General features: G+C 40.1%; 2 protein-coding genes across 2 annotated transcripts in view; both read left to right on the forward strand.

The window, feature by feature from the left end:
* The window catches only part of limd1a (LIM domains containing 1a), a 28,561-nt gene extending 13,711 nt beyond the window's left edge, over window positions 1-14,850 (forward strand). Inside the window, exons 3-8 of the mRNA XM_061217162.1 lie at window positions 1,968-2,035; window positions 2,852-2,914; window positions 5,595-5,725; window positions 9,775-9,826; window positions 12,431-12,499; window positions 13,008-14,850. Coding sequence (XP_061073146.1) covers window positions 1,968-2,035; window positions 2,852-2,914; window positions 5,595-5,725; window positions 9,775-9,826; window positions 12,431-12,499; window positions 13,008-13,151 — 527 coding nt within the window. The 3' untranslated portion in view covers window positions 13,152-14,850. The remainder of the gene's footprint in view (window positions 1-1,967; window positions 2,036-2,851; window positions 2,915-5,594; window positions 5,726-9,774; window positions 9,827-12,430; window positions 12,500-13,007) is intronic.
* A 4,392-nt stretch (window positions 14,851-19,242) lies between these two features.
* LOC133131350 (small nuclear ribonucleoprotein Sm D1) lies at window positions 19,243-21,151 on the forward strand. Its single transcript, XM_061247028.1, has 4 exons — window positions 19,243-19,377; window positions 19,609-19,685; window positions 20,080-20,271; window positions 20,950-21,151. Exons 1-4 carry the CDS (start codon window positions 19,364-19,366, stop codon window positions 21,024-21,026), a joined length of 360 nt encoding a protein of 119 aa, XP_061103012.1. The 5' UTR covers window positions 19,243-19,363; the 3' UTR covers window positions 21,027-21,151.
* Window positions 21,152-24,140: the final 2,989 nt, after the last annotated feature.

Raw genomic sequence — 24,140 nt, forward strand, 5'->3', positions numbered from 1 at the left:
TTAGAATTTGGGGCCAGAAATTGTTGGAAGGTTTGTTTTTTTAGCTTTTGTCTCTGGAGAGAGTGAAGCTAGCAGCCTCTTGAAACTTCACAAACCCTAGCTGCTGTGATTATTCACTGTAACCTGGCAACAGGTTGCCGGGCACCAGGACTGTGTTAAGCACTTCACTTCTCCACACTGGCAGATCTGCCATTAATAGACTCCTCTTAGCCATGGAGACCCCTAACATTGACCTGTGAATGTCCATGGTCCCAACATGCAACAGTAGCCACCCGCTGTCTTTCTCTTCCTCCTCCTAACACGGTACATACATGTGCTTAGTGCTTTGGAATATCCCGCTACAAACAAAATATATCAAGATGCACTGTTTTTTTTTAGGTCGTGTCTGGTATATTGAGACACACTGTGGCCATTGAAAATGTTGAAAATGTGTATTACCAATGGGAACAGTGTGTCCTTACACTGTGCATGCAGCTGGGTCTCATTGAATTACTTCAGAGCTCAAAGGTGACCCAACATTGCATGTCCTCTGTGACTGAGATATGCATAGGATCAGCAAACCAGTAGATATGCAATGCCTGGGTGAGAGTTGCCTACAGTGTCATATGCTCATTTTGTGCTACTGTTGCCTGGTAAATATGCTCACTAGGTCTTCATAAGATGAGCCTTTAACTGTGCATTCTCCAACACTACTCCGGTCTACAGTATCAGGCTTCAGTTCCCAGAATGACAGAGAGAGGATGCAGTCTTCCACACAAAGACAAACACATCTCTGTAATACATGCTAAAAAAAAGTCTAATAATCACTTCCCAAATGTTTCTGTGAAAGTTTTTTTACAACAATTTTGAAGATTGATATACAAGGGTTAAAGGCTGTTATTTTGGTAGGGAGACTATCAAAGTTTTATCCAGGGTGGTAGATTTCCTGGGGGGTGCTCAGATAGGCCGTTTAAGGGTTAATAGCTTAGCCTCCCCCTCTTCTGAAAATGTGAGGAATGTCCTTTCTTCCTGTGGGGCACAGTCCACATGAATCTGTGCTGGGTGGAGGAGGGGGGATTTGGTTGGAGCCTCTGCCTCTGCACTCCTGGCAAATGTCCACATCATGCAAGGCCTGGATTCTTATGGGAATTGTCATCAGCATCACCATATGGGAGGGACAGGACCTTGTGTGTCCCAGCAGCCTTCACCTTTGCATCGGCCTCCGGGGCGTTAAACCTTCATCTTGTGCCTTGAGAGTAGACCTTCACCTCTTCTGTCAGAATGGAATCTTTGCTATCGTCCATCCACAACTGTGGCACCTTCACTTTGTCTCTGAAAATAGAGCCTTTCTGTGTGCCCTCAAGACTATAAGACTATATGACATTTAATCAGCTTGTTTCAATCTAACTTAATTACATTCTTGTGGGTTTGCTGTTGCTATTGGTTGTCATCATACAGGATACTATATGATTCAGATTAAATAGGAGATTGACACTCCTACTGGATTTGGTGTTTAGATATAACTAGGATGAAATTGCAGATTCAGAGTGTCTGCAATTGTATAAATCATTATACTCCATATACTCTGCTTTTTTAATTGTCCTCACATGATGAATCTCATATGTTTTAAAGTTGTACACTTGTTTATGTAATTGATATTCATTGGGTAATTGACCAGGATGCACACAGTTTTGACAGACAGCATTTTGGACAACCTTTATGCTTTGCAATACAAAAATATCTTTGAATGATTATATAAATCCAAACTAATTCCTAATGGATTGCCACCTTATCGTGGCTTTCTGAATGAGGCCCACCTAAGTTCACACAGGTGATGTGCTTCATTTAAAATGGCTGAATGATAAGATTGTCCTGTTATTCCTGGAACATGGTGCTGTTGAAGTATAAAAAAAGAGAAAAGTCTTAGAACAGCATTTCACTATTCTCACTATCTTCTCTTTCTCCCTCCCCCTTTCTCTGTCATTCAGGTCGGAAGCTGCGGGGGAAAGCATTTTACTATGTCTGTGGAAAAGTTTTTTGTGAAGAGGATTTCCTGGTGAGTGGAAGACATTCATGTGAAAGGAAACATGGACATTAAATGGTCTTATATGTTTTTTAAAAAGGAATACCCGTCATTTAAAAATGGATCTCAGCATGAGCCTTGTGCCAGTCATTCGATACGGTTCAAATCAAGGGTTTTTCTGGGTTTATTTTCTCCAGAAAATCCTGCTGCTCATCAAAACAGACAAAATATCGCTCCGCAAATCCATTTAGAATTTGCGAAAACCGGGACACAAGCCCATACACCCAATGTGAGATTGCAGCTCCATTTATTAACTCTAATTATTTTTAACATTGAGGATGTCCTCTCTCCCCAGCAATGTTGCATAAAGGGTAATTACACTCTAGATCTTTTTCTTTCTTTTTTTGTATGCCTACAGTGGAATATTTTAGTCCATGCCATTATTTCAGCATTTATGAAATAATATCATTTTGGCATAAAACCTTTTCTGCTGCCCTATAAAGTTTGAAAAATGATCTCTGCTGTCCACTCTGGCCCTGCCCCAATCGTGATGTCAGTGTACTCTTTTCAGGGTACCTCTGTCATATAGATGAGATATCCAAATATATAAATTTGTCAGTTTATTTAACTCGTTTTCAAAGTCGGCAAGATCACTGTTACGGATCAGTACTACACGGAACACTGCTACACTGCCCACCCCTGAATGCATTCAAAATTGTGTAGAAGTTGGAGCCTGGCTGAAACAGTGGGTGCAATTACTCTTTAAGCTTAGAGAGCCCATGTAAGTGTAGAACAGCTTTTCTTTGGTAGCCCCCTGCCCCTCTTCCTAATCTTCTTTTTCTTTGGCAGTACTCTGGTTTCCAGCAGTCGGCAGACAAGTGCAATGTGTGTGGACATTTAATAATGGACATGGTAAGGCTCCTTTATTTCTCTCTGAGCCGTGTCTGAGTGTGTGTGCATGTGTGACAGAAACTCCTGAGCATGCGGTTATCTGACCTTGGGAGGCCCAGAATATAGCTGCGATACATTTATCACTGGCCAAGATGTACAGGTCCATGACTTACAGTGAGCTCCGTGTGTCTTGGGACAAATCTTTTTATTTTATTTTTTTTGCTCTGTGTGGTTAAAGTGCACATTCTCAACTTTGTTAGTGCATTTTTATACACTTTGGTTTGTATACACAGTTCCCTGATTTCAGAACACCATAATGTTTGGGACATATTAATGTTATGTAAGTGAAAGTCATGTTTAGTACTTCTTTGGTAATTCCCTTCCAGACCTGCATTGCAGCCATTTTAGATCCGGCTTGTTTCGGGAGCTTGTTGCCTTAAAGGAGTAACATGGTGGTTGTCTTTAGGCAACAAAACTGATGTGCATAATTATTTTATTATTTTGTCATTGAAATATATTTTTAAACTTATTTTTCTAAGCTTAAATTTCTCACTATAAAAGTACCAACCTGTCTGGGTGTGGTAATGAGAACTGTCAATGAGTTATTATCCCAATTTCCACACATTGTTGTTTCTTACCATAGCTACCTCCATGATATGTGCTCATCTTGGAAGACTGAATTTTCACAAGCTAGCTAACTTAGTATATCAACTATCGATGGCTAAGGTAAGGACACTGACTTATCTAATGATAATTCTTGCTAGCTAGCTAGCTAGCCAGGTTAAGATAAAAGCACAACTATAACGTACTAACTAGGTAGTTAGCTAACGTTAGCTAGCTAGCTAAATGAATATAACCAAAAAAGGTCGAATGGTCCTTAAAAGGCTCTAAGTGAACCCAACATTAGTCAGATATTTGCATTGTCTAGCCTGGAGGCCAGTGGTGCAAACTATGGGTCTCCAAAACTAAAGAACAGATATATTTAATACTTTAATCATGTTTTTTTCAATGCCCTCTTGTGCAAATTCCATATAAAAACCTAGAAAGTATGACCAACCATGTTACTCCTTTAAGTTTTATCTTTATAATATGAAATGCATGTTCAATTGGGGGTGGCACGGATGGTGCAGTGGGTAGCACTGCCGCCTCACAGCAAGGAGGTCCTGGGTTCGAATCCCCGTCAGCCGGGGCCTCTCTGTGTGGAGTTTGCATGTTCTCCCCGTGTCTGCGTGGGTTTCCTCTGGGTACTCCAGTTTCCTCCCACAGTCCAAAGACATGCGGGTTAGGCTGATTGGAGAGTCTAAATTGCCCATAGGTATGAGTGTGTGAGTGAATGGTATGTGTGCCCTGTGATGGACTGGCGACCTGTCCAGGGTGTATTCCTGCCTTTCGCCCAATGTATGCTGGGATAGGCTCCAGCCCCCCTGCGACCCTGTTCAGGATAAGCGGGTTAAGATGATGGATGGATGGATGGATGGATGGATGGATGTTCAATTGGATTCAGACCGGGTGAATGACTTGACCAGTAAAAAATATACTGCTTTAGCAGTATGTTTGCGATCATTGTCTTGCTGTCGGATTAAGCAGCATCCTATGAGTTGGGAGGCATTTGCTTCAACTTGAATTCATTCTGCTGCTATCAGCAGTTGCATCAATTAATCAAGTCAGCCAGCATTTCTGGCAGCCATACATGACCAAATCATGTTTCACAGATGAGGGGGGTGCTTTGGATTTTGGGCCGGTCTTTTTGGCTTGTCTCTGACTGTTCTTATCTCATTTATCAGCCTCATAATGGCTTTCTTGACTTTTATGAGCACAACAATAACTGCACCGCACCGCAATAACAGACTCCAAAGGCAATTAAAAGCCTCGAATCAAGACTAGATGCTGAAAGCTGCCTAATACCTGCATTAAGCAATTGTATGTACACATCGGACTAACACCTCTGAGGCCATTTGTCCCAGACATGCTGCACTGGGTAGAAACAAAATATGTCTGTCCCGGAGCTCACTGTAAATCTACTGCTACGTTTAGTACTCTTTGTGGCCAGCAGACCACATCAGCTTGAATTGGAAAAAGAGATTCAGTGCCCCCTTACTTTATATGAGATGTTTATTAATGATTGTCAGCTGTTTCGGAAAAAGACAGGAGCATGCATGTTCACAGCACAAATGGCTCTTAATAGTCTAAACTCCAGACCACCTCACTCCTCACTGAGAGAGCAGATTCACTTGGGGGCAGATGTTTCTGTTAATGGGTTTCCTGTGGGTACATGTGGAGAGAAGCTGAGAGGAAGTGGTGATTCTCTCTCACTCTCTCCATCTCTGTCTCTCATGGGGAGGGAAAACCAGGGCACAAACGCATGCACTCACAATGTGAGATCACAAGTCTCCATTTATTAGTTGTGCTTTTGAACATGGAATATTTTCTCTCTCCTCAAGGCTCAGCAGTGTCCCTTAAGCAAGAGAGCTGCTGGAAGCACCAAACATATCCTCACATTTTATTATTTTTGTCCTAACAGCCCATATCCTACAAAAGGGCAGCTGTATATCTTAACAGGGGCTACTTGCTGGAATGGTTTAGGGGATATTTTTACCCACTTTTACCTACATTACCTACATTAATTCACATCACATTTCCACATATGTGAAAATACAAGTTTAGCTAACACAACGACTTCTGACCTCTGCGTGCCCCCCAGATCCTGCAGGCACTGGGCAAATCCTATCACCCTGGCTGCTTCCGCTGCGTCGTCTGTAATGAGAGCCTGGATGGGGTACCATTCACTGTGGATACGGAGAACAAGATTTACTGCGTCAGGGATTACCACAAGTGAGTGTCTAGGGCACTTATATGTACAGCAGCACTACACCTCTCCTACTTGGATGTTACCACTGTAATTTAATATGTAAACCAGCACAGTAGCCCGCCTAGTGTTCATCTCACCTGTATGTACATCAAGTCTATTTCTAGTCGACCTGCCCTCAGTATTCCCCCTACCAGCACACTGCGAATGTATTATGAGGACCCAATAAAGGAAATTAAGAAAATATTTTTAGAAGAATATGTAGTGAACGGCATTTATTATATTACACAATGTAGGCAAGAAAACACAATATGAGGGTAGTGGTTATCTAACGGTACAAAGTATGAATGAGCTTTTGTGCACACGTGTCAGTATGAGTTCTTCCCAGTGAGTATGCTGCTCTTGTGGATTGCCTCTCCCTGTGCTGATGATGCTGTTTGCTTTTTGTTTCTCCCCTTCCATGTGTACTTGGTGGCCACAGAGCAAGGTAAATGTGCTCAGCACATCAAGTCAGCCTTCCATCCCCCTCATAGTGCTGTAGACCTCAACCCCATAATCACTCCATTGAGACTCAAAAGTTATCATACAGCCCATGTGCAGCGCAGTCAGCCACCCCGCTGAGCCCCCGTATATCCACTCCAGAGACGCAGTGGGGTATCACCCCGTGAATCATAGAGCTGATGCACAATAGTAATCCTCACTTTTGTTTCACTAAGATGTAGTAATTACCCTCCGAATCAAATCGCAGCTGATCCAGAATGCATTCACCCCTTGAATTCATGATAATCATGCATCACTGATGATAATTATTATTATTATAAACACACACACACACAGTGTATGTTCATGGCAAATTGTGAAATCTGATTTATTGTATAGAACAAACTGATTTTGAATTTTGATTCTTTGTAAGAACAATATTTGGGTGATTCTGCAATAACGGGAACAATTGGGCACGCAAACTTTAAAAACATGAAATCCATTGAAGCACTGGTCTATTAGTCTCATTACAGTCCTAAATCTGTCTGCATACAATATCGGATAATATCTGACAATATCCAATTTTTCACTGGAAGTCATTGGAAAATGTCATTCCTATCACATCATTGAACGTCTAATATAATTGGAAATTAAATGCAGTGCATTTCACTGTAAAAACAGGTAGAGAAACTTGTATCTATTTTATTTTAAATCTTAATAAATATTTTTTCTTTTGTTTTTTGTAGGATTATTACTGCAAGCACATTTGTATATGTAGGGCAAATATTGACATGAATCAATTTAATTAATCTTATCTTATTGATACCTTTCCTTCAGGTATTGTGATCATTTTATGATGCATCGGTATCAGAACTGTGATGCACTGCTTGTTTAAGGCTACCAAAACACATAAACCAGCAGTAACAGTCTACTACTCATTGAGGGAACAACCATCTTTCCAGACCACAGTGTCCAGCTCCACATGCCTCTAGATGGGGCTCAGGCACAAGTCAAAGTACGTTCCCTGATTGATACCATATGAGGTCATCTCTCATTGGTCAAAATAATCTGTGGGAGCCAGTGGAGCTCATTGTCTTGATGAGATAACCATGCTCTACATCAATACAAATTATTGTATTTGTAAGTTTTAAATAAGGACCAAACTGGTGATATTATAGATCTTGTCATTTCCACCACACCATGTCATTACCATCATTGCTGTTGGGAATGACTGTTGTGGGAATGACAAAAGTATGGTTTTTGGCTAATGTTGGCAAGGTACTTTGCATACGATAGCAAACCTGATGTGCACTGAATATACAAAATTTATGTAACTTTTTAAAATAATTTCACAGTTTAATTAAATTAATTAGATAATTAGATTATTATTTATTTATGGATTATTATTTATCTTCACTTTCAGGACATCTCTTCAGGATTCTTTATCTTGCCTGTGATTAGACATAACTAACTATGTTTCCATGGTAGCCAAGTAACTTTTAAATTGAAAAGACTTCATTTACAAGCATAGTTGCTGTTGTGATGGGAATGACACCACTGGCATAGAACAGGTATATTTAGAATAAAAATCAAATGAATAGCTTGGCGATATGACTTTTTTATTTTGTAGTAAATTTCATTAATTGTATTTTTTTTTTTTACTAAACTACATTACTTGTTTTGAATTATTTATGTTTTTATCATTAAAATACATAATGAAAACTTTTCTGGGGTTAACTTAATCTAAAAATGTTTGAAGATTCAGTGTCGAAAGCTGTTCAAGAGAATCTAACATGATTCTAATGTTAATGAGGGAGAAAAAAAGATTATAGAACAATTTTTTTCAGGAAATATAATCAAAGGACATAAAATTTCCCGATTTTTGCCTCATCACCCATATACAGTATGCTCAATAATATTTGGGACAAATGTATTTTTTCTTGATTTGGCTCTGTACTGCACATTTGTAATTAATCAGTGCACATGTGCATAAAGTGCAGGTTTGCTGTTTTTGTTAAAGGGTATTTTTATATTATGTATTATAATAGGCCAACAACAGACTCCAAAGGCAATCAAAAGCCAAGAATTAAGACTTATTGAAAGCTATGGGGATTGTTTACAAAGTGCTTCCATTTCTACATGGTAAAACCAAAATGTATATATAAAAACACCCTTTAATAAAAGCTGGGAAGCTGCACTTTAAGCCACATGTGCATTGTTTACAAAACTAAAATTGTGGGGAAAAACTGTCTTTGTCCCAAACATTATGGAGCATATTGCGTATACACCTGCGTATACACACATACACTCAGTGAGCACTTTATAAGGCTGACCTGTACACCAGTGTGCTAATGTAAATATTTAATCAGCCAATCATGTGGTGCCAACAAAATATATAAAAGCATGCAGACGTGGTCAAGAGGCTCAGCTGCTTTTCAGGCCAAATGTCAGAATGGCGAAGAAATGTGATCTAAGTGACGTTGACCGTGGACTGAGGGTTGGTGCCAGACAGGGTGTTTTGAGTATGTAAGAATTTCCCTGCACAACAGTCTCTAGTTTGCACAGAATTGTACGAAAAACTAAAAACATCCAGTGAGCGGCAGTTCTGTGGACAGAAACACATTGTTAATGACAGAAGTCAGAGGAGAAGTGCAAGACTGTTCGAAGCTGATGGGAAGGTGACAGTAATGCAAATAACAGTGGTTTGCAGAAGATCATCTCTGAACCCACAATGCATGAAACCTTTAAGTGGATAGGCTATAGCAGCAGAATAAATCAGAACTTAATAAATCTAAAAAATTCAATAAAGTGCTCACTGAGTGTATAACACTGGCTATAGACACAGTATATACAAGCTCTCTAATTATCTCTGATTTGTTACTCTTACGTTAGTTTTCTCAGAATTAGTCGGACTACCAATCATCTGAAGGAATGAATGAAATTAAATTTTAGCCAGAATCCACAGAAGCTGAGACGTTTTCACAGAATATCATTTGTCATGTCTATGTGCCTCTGTTATGCACGGTTGTTTATTTTACCCACTGCAAAATTGTCTATATATTTGTATGTACTGTATGGGAAGGAGTAGAGAGGGAAGCTATGTGTGAGATTGTGTGTGTGTGGGTGTGTGTTTTATGTTACCACTAAAGACCATCAAAACCACTTATCTCTGCTGTGAGATGTAGTCACCATTGTTTGAGAATTCAAACAGTCTGTTGTTGGCCATCTGTGAGAAATTTCTTTCAGCCTCAAAAATAAAACCAAATTCTTTCCCCTCTCCTTTTTTTCCCTTTTGGGTTGAATTATTCAGGGAAAGGGGGGGAGCGCCAGCACATCTGCAAACTTGGCTACTTCCTGACTCCAGCGATGGCTGATCTCATCAGTCCCACGCTCTCGTAGTCTGTGCCTGTCTGGTCTGGTGTGTAACTTTCCAGGACTGAAATGGGGATTTATAGAATGAGGAGCAGGTGCCGGGGCCCAGGGGCTCAGACGAGCCCAGTTTGCTTGGATGTCTGGCTCTCCTCCTAGCATGCCTGTCCTTCCCATGGGATCTCACTCTGTATTTCCTTTCTCCCTGTCTCAACCTCTCCCTCAGGGTCCTGGCGCCCAAGTGTGCAGCATGTGGACAACCAATCCTGCCGTCTGAGGTCAGCTCCCATGATGCACTGTTGCTTGGCTCGACATCATTCTCAGCCCCTTTGTTGCGACTCATGTCCAGATGTGCCAGGAAAAAAATAACTGAAAAATCCATCCCAAGTGACAAAAGTCACATATTGAAAACACAAGTTATATCTATTACACGAGCACAGACAAGATTGCAATGACTAAGCCCCCACAATAAGGTAGAGGCTTATATTTAGAAACCTCCCATGCCCCCACCCCCTTTAATAGCTGTGTGAATCTACTAAAACAATGACAACATGAATGCTTCAGTTTTTTTTTTTGTTTTTTTTTGTTTTTTTTCACATTTATTTTCCAAATGAACCACATCAAGAGCTGTGTGAGTGTGTAACGTATGAGTACTGTTGAGACACACCTAATGTTCTATGCTTTTAAAGTAATGAGAGATGATCAGGTATTCCTGCATGGCGGCTATAGAACACTTAAGTGCAGGCCTGCCCGCTGAGCCGGTGGTGATGTCACTCTGCGGGTGTGCTGTGGGCAGGGGTGGGCTGAGGCATTGCTCTCATCGATCACCAGGGCTCCAAAGTGCCCCAGTCAGTGTTTACCACAAGTGCAGGCCCAATGGCTTGAGCAGTGTTACTGGGAGTATTCTGTGGTACGGTACAAAATGGCCACCTAGAAGGGGTAGGGCAGGTTTTAGTTGACCAGGACTCCTTTAAAACTTAATTAGCTCCTCCCTGTAACCTCCAGAGATGTGCCTGGTGCTTATTTATTTATTTATTTCTTTGTTTGTTTGTCAGGGACCATGCACAACACTGTTGTGCCAGATTTAGCTACAGAGCTCATTTTCATCCACAATCCCTGGGCAGGAAATACAATAGGCTGACTGTTAGCTTCAGAGATATGCCTCATTTTTGAGCAGTGCTGCCCCCTCCTGCAGTACTATAGTATATGTCTTTACTATGTGTTATTATACACAGCATGAAACAGTGTCTAATATTTAAATATTTGTGGTACGCCTGAGATAAATGCCTGAACACATGCATGGCCAGTACATAGACTAATGCTAAACATGGTAACTTTCTCTTCACTAGATTTTAAATATTCTAAATTAATAACATATTCCTACAGACATATTATGTGATCTCTGCTATTATTACATCAATGTTTCAGTTCAAAGACCATCTTCAAGACCATTGGGGTTCAGATTGATGGCTATCTATGGAATCTGCTTGGTGTTTGTCCAATGTCTTTACAAAGATCTTTGAAGAAAAATACTGACTATGAAAGCACAGATCAGCACAGCATGTTTGTAAAGAAATCAGTTAATTAAATAAATGTTCTTTTTTGAAGAGGGATTTAATTCCGAGCAGCATGAAAAAAGACTCACGCTGACCTTTTTCTGAAAAATAAACCATTGATTTCTTCTTAACATTTTCCTGTATGAAAAGAAAAATGCCCAACCCCATGGCATTTCCTTTGTGAAATCTAAAACCAAATGCAAGATTGGAGATAAGATATTTAGTTATTTATGTGTTGTGATGACTTGCTGTGCCTTCAGTTATCATTGGTTCAAGTTCCTTTACTTACAAACAAAATGAACAAAAACAGTCCCCTTGAACACTTTTCCTTCTGTTAATATTTAAGATTACCTCTGTTAATGAAGTGTCTATCAGAAAACTGGCTATAAGAACATACCCATGGATAAAGGTTCTCTCAACCCAGTCCACAGCATACACAGCCCTTTGAAACATCCTCGGAGGGCAGCTGTGAACTTGGGGGGGTGGGGCTGTGGGGGGCTGTGGGGGGCTGTGGGGGGCTGTGGGGTGGGTGGGCGGGCGGGGGGTTGTTGACAGGCCAATATCTGAAATGAAGGGGCTCTGCTCTGACATGTGGGGGAAAGGGAGGGGGGGTTTTCACTGTCCTTGCCCACGTGTGTGCCTGTTGCTCGGTACTGTGCTGACCCGATCCTCTCAACCCTCCAAAATTAGAATTGACCTGTCAGGAATGCAGCCTCTCTCCCCCTCCCTCTTTTAAGGCAGAAGGCTGGAATTCTCCACAGGCTGGTCAGTCTTACGTCTACATGATCCTTGTTAAAGGACCTACTGTCATGTAGAAGTGGCAAACATAGCCTATGTCTTTATCGCTGTTCTACTCACAAGCCATTTTCTAATTTAAAGTTATAAATCCTGAATAAAATACAAGTATATAACATGTCAACTGAATAAATGACATGCGGTTGAGTGACGATGCTCTAGTTTTGACAGTCCCAATTTAATTAATTCATCTTTTCTGCCAAAACTATGGCCAGTGGGTGGTGAAGACTGTTTGTGAGAAGAGGTCGTTGTCTGCACTTGGTGGCACACAAGTTGCTGTGTGAGAAAATAAAACTCAACATTCGTTAGATCACCCATCTGGCTTTTACATCTTCTCGCTCGGATGAAAAAAAAGTGACCCACTGAATGAGTAAACCACTGAAGTGCTGGTTCTCTGACGCTAAGCGGACACCTGGCTTACCATGGTTTTTCATTGAGCACAGTTGGACAAAACAAACGCAAAAGACAAACTATTTTGTTTAATTTAAGGTCTGAAGATCTGAACTTTTCTTACTCCATCTGTGTTTGTAGGGCTCTGATGAAACGGTCAGAGTTGTATCCATGGATAAGGACTACCATGTTGAGTGTTACCAATGTGAGGTGAGTTCTCCCAGACTCTTGCATGTAATTTGCAACATTGGGACTTCTATTGATTTTTGACCTTACTGAACTTTGCTTTCTTCTGGCCAGAAGGTTAAATACAGTATTTACAATATATATATATATATATATATATATATATATATATATTTATGGATTTATTTTTATGCGTTTGTTGCTTTGAGAAATGTATCCTATAAGCTGCCTCCACAGGTTCCTGAGAATGGCAGAAAAAATTGGAACAATTCATTACTCACCAGCGCCCTCTACTGATATGTTGGCTGTATATCAAGGGCTGATAACTCAGATGTTGTATTAATTCATTAATGTTCCTTAATTTCACCCTGCAATCATTCAGCTACACGATGCTGCTACTCTCCCATGAGGTTATTTTATTTGACTTAAAATTAGAGCGAGGTTTTATATGCTATGGTATATGGAGTTGGGTATACAGTACGTTATGCAGAGTTGACATTTTCTCTCTTATGCCATCTCCCTCCCCCTGCAGGATTGTCATATGGAGTTGAATGATGAGGAGGGTCGTCGCTGCTACCCACTGGATGGGCATCTGTTGTGCCATACTTGCCACCTTAAGCACATCGAGCCTAACTGCTCACCACCTGCTTCTGCCGTCTACCAGCACCAGTTCTAGAAGTTTAGCACCACCTGCTGGCTCTTAGCAGAAACTGGCCTACCCCTTCAGATGCTGCAGAAGCTAACATCAACCACTCGCTTAAAGAGCATTTCAGAGCAAAGTGACTGATTTAACCCCCTGTTGTTTCTGAACTTGAAGTAAAAAATATATAATAAATGAAGAAAAGAATATTGGAAGAAGGAAGCAATGGGTTTGACAAATCTTATGAATATTATTACATTTGAATACCATTTCAGTAGGAAATATTGGTATGTGCTAGTATACTGACGCAATGTTTTACTTTGTAAAAGTATCAAACACAAAAGCGTATGCCATGTGCTTGTACGCCTGTGTGTTTCTCTTGTTAGGGAAGACTAGATATAGCAGAGTGGGTTTTCAGTTTTGCTGCATATTTATGAGCTAAGAGAGCTGCATCAAAAGGCCTGTACTGTATATAATTCTGAAAACCCACCCCATATCAGCCAGTGTCATGGTCTCATTTGTATCACCACCGTGTGAACAGAGTTTACGCATAAACTTTTAAACATAGATTGATCATTCTCTCAGTTTGAGCTTGACTTATTATCAACATCCCATGTGTTCCTATGTTTTAACAGCAATGGGAAAGACACTAGCTTGTCCCCTCCTTTTACAACATTTGGCCTGGTGTCTCAGTGTCTCATGCTCCCATGTTTTTTGCAGTGCTGACAGGTTATACCCAAACTAACACCCTGATTTCTCATTTTTAATTCTGTATCACTCATATTGGAAGACACCAATTCTGAATTTCTTTTTTTTTTTTTTGTCATTGTGCTTTTGTTATAGACAAAAACCAACTAAATATAGGTTCAAAATGCAGTTATACAACCTTATTATATGCAGTGTGTGTGTGTGTGTGTGTGTGTGTGTGTGTGTGTGTGTGTGTGTGTGTGTGTGTGTGCGCGCGCGCGCGTGTGCCCCCATACAAGAGAAAGAAATGGAAAGAATGCTTCAACTCTTTGGTATTTCATATACATATTTTGTGGGTGTTCATTTTAAATGTGCTATATCTTGCTTATTACACAATGTGTAAGAGTGGGAAAGGTATGAAGAATATTCAAGGTAATTTTCCTGCCAGAACAAACCTTCAGTCCCTTTGGTGCTGAAGTATGGTGATGCTGAGTCGGATTATGTCCAACATGGACCATCTTCTATATTTATACTATGTCTGTAAATCCCAGTCCAGATATTTCAATTTACGATCAGCGATGGTCTTTTAGGCATGTTCTTAACATCTCTACAATGCTGTCAATAACTTATTTCAAACTTCCATTTGTTATATAATTAATATTTGTAATCGGAATGAAGGTAATCTGAAATTGTATTTAAGATCTATTTCCATAGCCTCTTCCATTTCTATGGTATAATACATCACTAGTATTATAATTGTTAAAAACGAATGCAATGTGTTGTCTCCTGTATGATTGATTATATCCCATGATACCTCTATGCTGTTGCACTGTTTTGCTTTTTGTATTTCAAGTCTGCTCTTATGTTGCTTTTAGTGTCCACTCATTCTGAAATATGACCTGAGAAAAGGATTTTCAACAAGTGAAACATAATGATTTAAAATTAAGTCCATAATCAAACTGCATTTCCATTCTGTTCAATTACTGCACTGTTACTTTTATTTTGATAACATTATTTAAATTATGTACAATAAATGGTGTAACATAAATTGATTGGATCATTGAAATGTATTAATGAGGAACAATATGCGGGTGACATGGCTCAGGCAGTAAGAGCAGTCGTCTGGCAGTCGTCTGCCAGTTCGATCCCCCGCCCGGGCTGTGTTGAAGTGTCCCTGAGCAAGACACCTAACCCCCAAATGCTCCTGATGAGCTGGTCGGTGCCTTGCATGGCAGCCAATTGCCATTGGTGTGTGAGTGTGTGTATGAATGGGTGAATGAAAAGCATCAATTATACAGCGCTTTGGATAAAGGCGCTACATAAATGCCAACCATTTACCATATGAGTGTTCACACTGATTAACCCTGTCATTTAATAAGTGCATAAAGACAGGTTTTTTTTCAAATGAGTAACCGTGTTTTCATAATTACTCAGTTTTCACAGATAAGTTAAAGGAATACTTTGGCATTAACAGCAAATAGTGTTTTTCTTCCACCCTAACCAAAACACAACAAAAATTACAACAACAGCCAGAATGCCTTGCGTGGCTGAATGTTTGACTGACAGCCGCTTCCATGACAACGCAACGGTTCAGCCCTTCAGTTTTAGTTGCGTCCATAGAGTGTTTATAGGAACTGGAGAGGCTGGGAACAAGACAGGGCTTCATAGGCTCTCTACTGTACAAAAATAAGTAAATAAATTAAAAATTAAAAAAGCTATTAAAAGTCTTCTAGACCAAAACAATCACTGTTTCACAAGCTACTATACATAATATATCGTTTGAAAAATTTAACGATTAGGTTTCCTTTGGTTGTTAACTCAGCTTGGGTCAGTTTCCTGTCTAGTTATGACAACCTTAGATCACAATCAGCCAGATTTTCTTAAATTTCTGCTAGAATACCCGCCTTCACCGCTGATTCATGCACAACCATACGAACAAATCATTGAGAGTAATGATCTAGTACACCCAGTACACTTTGAATTCATCTTTATTCACGTACTGCCCAACACTAGTTATTGTGATAAGGTTGTCCTCTGTAAAAAGTGCATTCTGAATAACCTCCTTCACAACAACCTGAGCTATCTTTTCATGCCCCCTCTGGCTATAATCATAATGTGATCAGGTGCTGTCTTGCACATTAACAGGTTATTTGAGTTTGTCCGTTTTTCTTTTTGTGATGAAATGTACCCCCCCCCCCCCCACCCCTATTGGCCTTTTAAAATCATATTTGTATCACTGGTTATTTTCTGCCTTTGCTGCAAGGGCATACTATACATTTATTGTGTTATTATTGTGGGCTTATTATGTAAGGGATAATGACTGAGGGGCTGGCCGTTATGCAGTTTTAACGCCCGATGTGGAGGTAGTAAATCGCCTGAGGCGAAGCAGAGTCGTTCATAAGCTGTTGAATGCGTCTTGTGTAGTATGAATACTTTGTTTGCTTAAACATACATAGTATGGAAACATGCTTTAATTTAATTTCAGGTGAACTGTCCCTTCAATTAGAGTACTCAGTGTCCTCCTTCTTGGTCTTTCAGTGAAACTGCCTCTGTCTTGAATTATTGATTTCATTTTTTCTGGTAACCATGGGGTATTCATTATTTTTACCCCCCTCCTCTTCCTGGCATGTCTCCAGCATTATGTAATAGTGTTGAAAGCCTCCATGTTGTCTTCATCCCCTCAGCTGTGAAAACATGAAACGTCTCTCATGGCTATGGAAAGTCCCAGCGCCTCCTTAGTCGGGTTCACCATCTTTGCTTTAGTGGTGGTAATTCTATGGGCCATGGGGCCCCTTGCATCCCCAGAGTCCTGCCTACTCCCCTGCCACTGGCTTGTGTATTTCTGAGGAACGACTGCAGGTAACCACTATATTGTATCACGTTGTGTCTAGAAGGTGTGAACACAAAGTTTTTGCATAATGCCTCACTGATTTCTGTTCCATCCTTCTTGCTGGCAATATTGCCTGTGCATCACAGCCTTAAAAACTGTTAGAAATTACTCTGATCTGCTGCTTAGGGGCTGTCGGAAAACAGCAATCTGGGCAGAAAACCTTGATTGAATTTGGCAGTTGTGTGGTCTTTTAGACCCACACATAATAAATGGTATGCTAGTGTGAATGTCGGACAATAAACTAACAAAAGCATCGGTGGACAATTAGCTGGAGCATTTTCATTTCAAATCAAGCCTGTTTTAATTCAATCATTTAGGTTTTTAATGCAAAAAATGCAAATATATCAATTAAATTGCACTTCCCTTAACTTGAGGATTACTTTTTACCAAAGAATATTTGTTACATCCACCACTCAAGTGGAAATAACTAGCCATTTCAGTAAGGAGAGAGTGGTTCAGAGTCTGGGGATGTGACAGTGCTGTGTATCTCTCAGTAAAGCTGCTTTGCCTCATTTGCTTCAGCCAAAATCCGCTCCTGAGCGTGGGACTGAATTACAGAAGGCATAAGATTTGAAGTTACAAGTTTTCGTATTTGCACCTCAATAAGGTTGTCAATGGTTGAATAAGCATTATAATATAATGTCTCCATTATGCCCTTTTCCATTTCTCTCTCTTCCACCATCTCTCCCCATCTCATCTTCCAGGTCAGGTGCCCTATCTGGCCAGAAGTTTAACATGGAAGCCTGTGATGAGAGTGCCAAGGACATTTTGGTTATCGATAGGGTTTCCGATGACATTAACACTAATAGGTCCTGTGATAGGTGGGTTGCCTCCTTTGGTACAGTGGATTCAGCAAAGCACAGGAAAATTCTGTTCTGAACAGTCTGAATGGAAATAATTAGATGAAATGGTAATACGTTTTACATTTGCTAAATAAATAACAGGTGATTAAAATGCAGTTACACTGTTTGGGTCCATTACACTGTTGCTGACCGTGCAACTGCTTCCTGGTGGACCCTGAGGGAAGGGTGCTGATGCAGCAGGACAGAACATTCCGTAGCAACTGCATGGACTGTCTGGACCGGATCAACGTTATCCAGAGCCTGCTGGCTTGCCTGCTCTTCCTGATGCAGGTGAGAGATCCGCACTGCCCCTCCCAGCATGGTGTATATTTAGGTATATATACCCTTCTGAGCCAAGTGAAGGGGGGGAGGCCAATAAAACGATGTCAGCTCTACTGTACTATTATGTTCCTTTTATACGGTTGATTCACTACATTTAGCGCAATAATTATTAATGCACTCGCATGTCTTAGAGTAGGCTGTTTGGCATCATTTCACAAGCACAGGGTTGTCCAATCTTATCCTAAAAGGGCTGGTGTGGGTGGGGGGTTTTATTTTAGCCCAGCACTAAGGCACCTAATTTTACTTCAAGGTCTTAATCATATACAAGTTAGTTAGTTACTTAAATCAAGTATTGTAGTGCTGGGCTGTGAGAAGAAAATGCATCCATAAGGTACCTTTGGAATAAGGAGTGGTTTACATAAATAATTAATCAAAGGTAAATTAGAAAACTGTACGATACAGAATAGATTCTAAGGTTCAAATCTAGAGTTAGGGACTGGAAGTTCCTCACAGTGAGTTTCCATGTATACCACTGTGGTGCAGACAGGGGGAGAGAGCATGCCTGGAACAGCACAGCTATTGGATTACAGAGGTGGGTGGAGAGCATGCCTGGAATAGCACAGCTACAGACGGGAGGAAGTTCAAATGTATACAGGTTAATCGTGAACATGCCTAGCACACACACTCTATAGCACACACAATGCTATAATTTCTCTCTATAGTAGTTTGTGACATGATGCGGTCTTATGCATGCTTCCAGCTCCCCATCATCATGCTGGTTGCCTTCTCTATATGTTATTTGCTCCCTCATGGTAGGTGAGAAAACTAATTGTAGCAGCAAGTTGGCCATGTAGAAAAATGATAATGTACTGCATGCTACTCTATATGAACCCATGCAGTGCCATGCATCACTTACCATGCATGAGGTGTCTCTGTCTCTCCCTCCCCCCCAGGTGACACATGGACAAAAACTTGAGTGGAAATAACTAGCTCTTTCAGTGAGGGGAGAGTGGTTCAGAGTCTGATAGGCTTAGAAAAATAATATTTATTGTTGCCTAAAGACAACTGGCAAATTCAACCACATTCAACCACCATTCACCCACCTTTAACGAAAGAAGTTATCAAACATCTAAATCACCCCTGTGAAAAATGAATTGCCCTTTTAAACGTAATAACTAGTTGAACCACCTTTAGCTGCAGTAATTGCAACCAGATCCTTCCTATAATTTCATAATCAGTCTTTCATAACATCGTGGAGGAATTTTAACCCACTGTTGTTTGCAGAACTGCTTTGAAGTGATCTGCTTATTTCTGGTCCTGCCACAGTATCTCTCCTTTACCTCCACGTGTGAGATGGCGCTGTTTAATAAATAAAGTGGTTTTAAAACGAGGCCGTCGTTGGTTTTCGCCGAGTTAGCTACTTCCTGTAAAATAATCCACGTCCTGGTTCAAATACAAACTGAGTGCTGGAACGAGCAGTCTGTTTCGACTCCAGTATAATTTTTTAAATATAGGCGGAGGATTTCGTTGCGGAATCTACTGCTAACATGAAACTCGTACGGTGAGTTGTTCGGAAGCAAACATCATTAGCCTGGACTGTAATGTTAACAAAGAAAATAGCTAACGTTACTAAGATATGATAGCTAGCCTGTTAGGTGTGGTGGCTAGTAAATGTAGATGCTACGTTAACTTGTTTCATGGAAGTGTTCATCATAATGTTACGTTAACAAATTAACATTTGTGACCATTGCCTACCTTTCGTAATGTTATTGTGGTCATTTCGCTTCCGCAGATTTTTGATGAAATTGAGCCACGAGACCGTTACCATTGAACTGAAGAATGGCACTCAGGTCCACGGAACTATCACAGGTTATTACCTCTGAACCCAACATTAGGCACATTGTTTTCCCCCTGTCAAAAGTTGAGAAGTTTGGAGATGATTAGCTATATTAAAAGTTTATATGCAAAGCTCACTTTGACTAAGGAGCTCGGAATGCGTTTTTATTCTTCATTTTCACTGAATGCTGCAGATGTGACTGTTACGGATGCTTAATAATGTCACGTTATCATTAGCCAGAATAACAGGATAATAATAAAACGTATGTCGCACTTTATGGCATTATTTGAAAGAAACGGAAACTAAACTTGCCCTGAGCTTGCTCAAATGTACACAGAAGTGTGAAATAGGCACTGACTGGACTGGATTGCTGATGCAAAAAGTTTACCTTCTGAATGTTGGACTTCGGTTGTTTCTGTCCCTCAGGAGTTGATGTCTGTATGAATACCCACCTAAAAGCTGTGAAAATGACACTGAAAAACAGAGAGCCGGTTCAGTTGGAGTCCCTAAGTATTCGTGGCAACAACATCCGCTACTTCATTCTGCCAGACAGCCTGCCTCTGGACACGTTGCTGGTTGACATCGAACCTAAAGTCAAGTCTAAGAAGAGGGAAGCTGGTAAATGCTGCAGAAGTGTTCTGCTAATATGTAGCAAATATTTTATTTTTAGCTATTAGCTAATATATTAGCTCCATTTCGCTATCTCCATCCTTTTTGCAACCAGTTGCTCAAATACATTTAAAAATCATTGCCTGTCTACCATGGCCTTAACTGGAAATTTCCAATGTTTTTAGTTCAATCACCACACATTGTTTATTTGACAGTTGAAAGAAACAAGAAATGTTATAATTCTTGTTCATATTTAGACACTTTTTTGGCGGAGTTCAACTGCCAAATATCTTTAACAACAAAATTATGTTGGCTGCAATACTGTTGTCAACCATTCTAAAATGGCTGTCCTGTTCTTGAAATGGCTGGATTAGTGGGATTGGCATTGTTGGCACTGTACCACTATTCTCTCTAAAATATTTTTTGAGCAGATTTTTATGAAATTCGGTATGTACATATGTAGAGTCGCATTCAACACATGCCTTTTAATTGACATGACTATGCACCCAAAGTCTGAATTCTGGTTTTGCACTTGGTCTTCCCACCGATGACGCATTTAAAATTGATGACTGAAATTGAATCGGATTCATGATTAAGCCATCATTTCAGTCTTTCATCTTTGTAACATTGCCAATGTGTGAAATTAATTGTGTGCTTTTCTTTTATTCAACTTTATTCCTTCCCCAGTGGCAGGCCGTGGTAGAGGCCGCGGTCGGGGTCGAGGTCGTGGCCGAGGCCGGGGCAGAGGGGGACCCAGAAGATGAACCAGGTGTCTCTCTTCATGCTGCAAGCCTTCGTTGTTTGGTTTACACATATTTCAGGAAACGTGTGGAAATTGAAGCATCTTTTTTGTTTTGCTTTGTAATAAACCTAATCACTAGCCACATCACTTTTTAGTAGTGTAATCTTTTTAAAACATGCATCTAAACAAATATTCAATTCAGTTCAATTTTAATTGTACAGTATAGCCCTTTATACAGAGGACTGTCACAAAGGCTTTACAGAGTAACAGAATGGCAGAAGGGAAAGGGGCAGACACCATGCCAGAGTCAAAAACATGAGGTAAAACAAATCTCCATTTGGGATAAAAACCTTCAAACAGTGGCAAGAAAAAGCTCCACTGCTGGTCGGCAAGGTGTAACGGTAGGACGGATAAAACCGAAGTAAGAAATCCATTACAGAAATTAATATGTGTTGAACTGGTTACAGTTAATGCAAAAAACTAGCTAGAATAGTAGAAGGTCCAGTGAAGGAAAGTATAGTGAGCAGTTTTTGAGGGGATGGCTGATTGAATCGGACCTCCACGATGTGACAAGTGGGTATGAACCAGGGAAGGAAATGTAACATCTTGCCTTATGATGGAGAAATGATTTGGTTTTCTGTATGGCAGTGTAGTAGTTTTAAACTTCTATACGCACTGCCATTAAAAGCCAAATTGAAGTCTTATTAGACCTAAGTCTAATAAGTTTTATTAGACCTAATGATGTGCTCACTCAGCGTATATTGCGTTGTGAATGGTGTTTTCATAGTCTTCAGAAATATTCATTCTGACGAGAGCTTATTCCTTGGCACTCCTCCAAGTCCTCTATTTAGACGTAGGCATCGCAAAATACATTTTTTCGTCAACATTTTTGCCATAAAATCTCAAGAACGAACTCCATGTGCGTTTTGAAAATGCTAGTTTCGTTTCCCCCGCGAACAAATGCTGTGTTGTCTTATGCGAGCCTAACAAATTATACACGATTGGAAACGTAATGCCATTCGCTAAAATGCTGCTTCGTCGTCACTTCTTTAACATTTCCGTAGTCGGTTCTTTAATATGCTTAAGTTATACAGAATTTTCTTACACAGGGATGGGGGTAACGCTTATGCTGTCCCAACTACTTTACAAATACTGGTCAGATACGGTTGGATTAATTGCGCTCGAGAGAGCCAAGACGAAGATAATAGCATTTCTATATACACTTTTGAAGAAGTATGCAACGGCGAAACGGACAACAATGATAATTGCAACAGAGAAATTCCAAGTAAACAGTGGACCTGTGCATGCCTCATCAGCAAGACTGCATCCTTCTTGAACACACGTGTTTAGCTCTACCTTCAGAAGGTGCGCGGATCAGTGCGCTCAACCAGTCGAAGACGGAAGAGGATACATGTGCATTCATGTGTAAAGAAACGTCTCTCGTTTTAAAAAACTTTTCCCTCACATGTATTTCAAATACACGATATCCCGTATAAATAAGACAGCTTCGGTGTTGCTGTAGGGTGTATTTATTCACTTTGAAGGGGTTAGGCTACTGACTCCTATAGGCTTCAAGTCTTTATGCTAAGCTAACACGTTATGCTAACATGGAAACCGAGCCAGTGAATGCTCAAAAATTTAAATGAAATTGAACATCTCATCTATATCTGGATAAGTCGGAAAGGTATATTTCCCAGAATGTTGGTGTATTCCTTTAAGATTTATTGAGTCCGCAATCTGGAACAGACCCCAGGAGTGAAGACCACTGCAACCTGTTTATATTTTTCTTGTGTGTATGCTCTAATGATGCAATGACACAGCTGACCAAGATCATTGTGAAAATATCTGAGGACTGAACAGAAATGACTAGACTGAAATGATCAAAGACTTTCTTATCCAGAGAACTTGATATGGTTTGCTCCCCTCCTATAAAAAGCATTTGCCCTTTCTCACCACTGATGAGAAGTGTTTATTGACCGTTAAGCTAATCAAAGAAAGTCACTATCTTATCTGATGTTTTATTATGTGTTCTCAAACCAGCTATAATTGTCTCAACAATGAACAACTATTTTGAGATCTTTCTCAGATCAAGTGCAATTTTCGACTTCTTAACTCCTGGAGTACGCCTGTGGATTCTAGCAAGCTGTTATTTTTTCTCATTTTGGAGCTTTTCATGTTTAGAGGGATTATTTACCATAAACTAAATTATGCCAGAAGCTTGCAATGCTTTGCAATGCCATGACAAATAAAATGTCCATGTTCATATTGCGCTTATTGTACTTGCAAACAGTTACAGAAAAATAGGTAAGAAATACTCCAGCACATTGGATATGGAATTGAACAATGAATATGAGGTTAAAGTGCGGACACCTTTTTATCCACACATTTTTGGCCTATGTCTGTGAATGTTTCTTTTTTCTTATTTTGAAGCCTCATATTGGCTTCTTTGACTTTCATTAGCACAACAATGGTCCTCATATTGACAAATGCCAATAACATTCCAAAAGGCAATCAAAACTCTAGAATCAAGGCTAGATACTGAAAGCTTTATGTTAGCTGCACTGAGGAAGCAATTATATACACCTGATCAATCAGAAACAGGTGAGAAGCCAAATGTCCAATTACTCTTCGCCCCCTAGAATGGGGCAACATATAAAAAGGAATATAATTGCGAAATGGATAACCCAATATGGATGAGAATACCCATGAATTAAAGGTGACAGTCTTCACTTTAATGTTTAATTTCAAATCCAATGTACTGTGCGAAGCCAAAATAACAGATATTGTACTGCTGTCCAAATACTTATGGACTGCACTGTAGATAAAATTACAATTCATAAAAAGTGGTACAAATATGTTGACATTTAATACCTGAAAGGGTATGTTCTCTGTTCTTTTACTGCAATGCTTTCCACTTGCAGTTTCCCTATTCTACCATGTGGTGCTGCTACGTGTACGCATGGTTAGTGCTGTGAGAGTAAATCTCAAGCAGACGTTCATAATGGGCAATGTCACACTTTGGTTAAAAATGATCACGCCTATTGTTCATGCACAGATGTGTTCTTATGCAGCATTAAATAAATGCCACCAAAAAGTATGTCAATTAGGCTATCTATGCAGCCCAGGTAGAGGGGCA

This window comes from Conger conger, chromosome 1 (assembly GCF_963514075.1).
Source record: "Conger conger chromosome 1, fConCon1.1, whole genome shotgun sequence".
NCBI lineage: Eukaryota > Metazoa > Chordata > Actinopteri > Anguilliformes > Congridae > Conger > Conger conger.

Coding starts and splice junctions, on each gene's coding strand:
- LOC133131350 (XM_061247028.1), top strand. Junction 19,686..20,079: donor GGTCCACGGAACTATCACAG/GTTATTACCTCT, acceptor TCTGTCCCTCAG/GAGTTGATGTCTGTATGAAT. Junction 20,272..20,949: donor GTCTAAGAAGAGGGAAGCTG/GTAAATGCTGCA, acceptor TTCCTTCCCCAG/TGGCAGGCCGTGGTAGAGGC.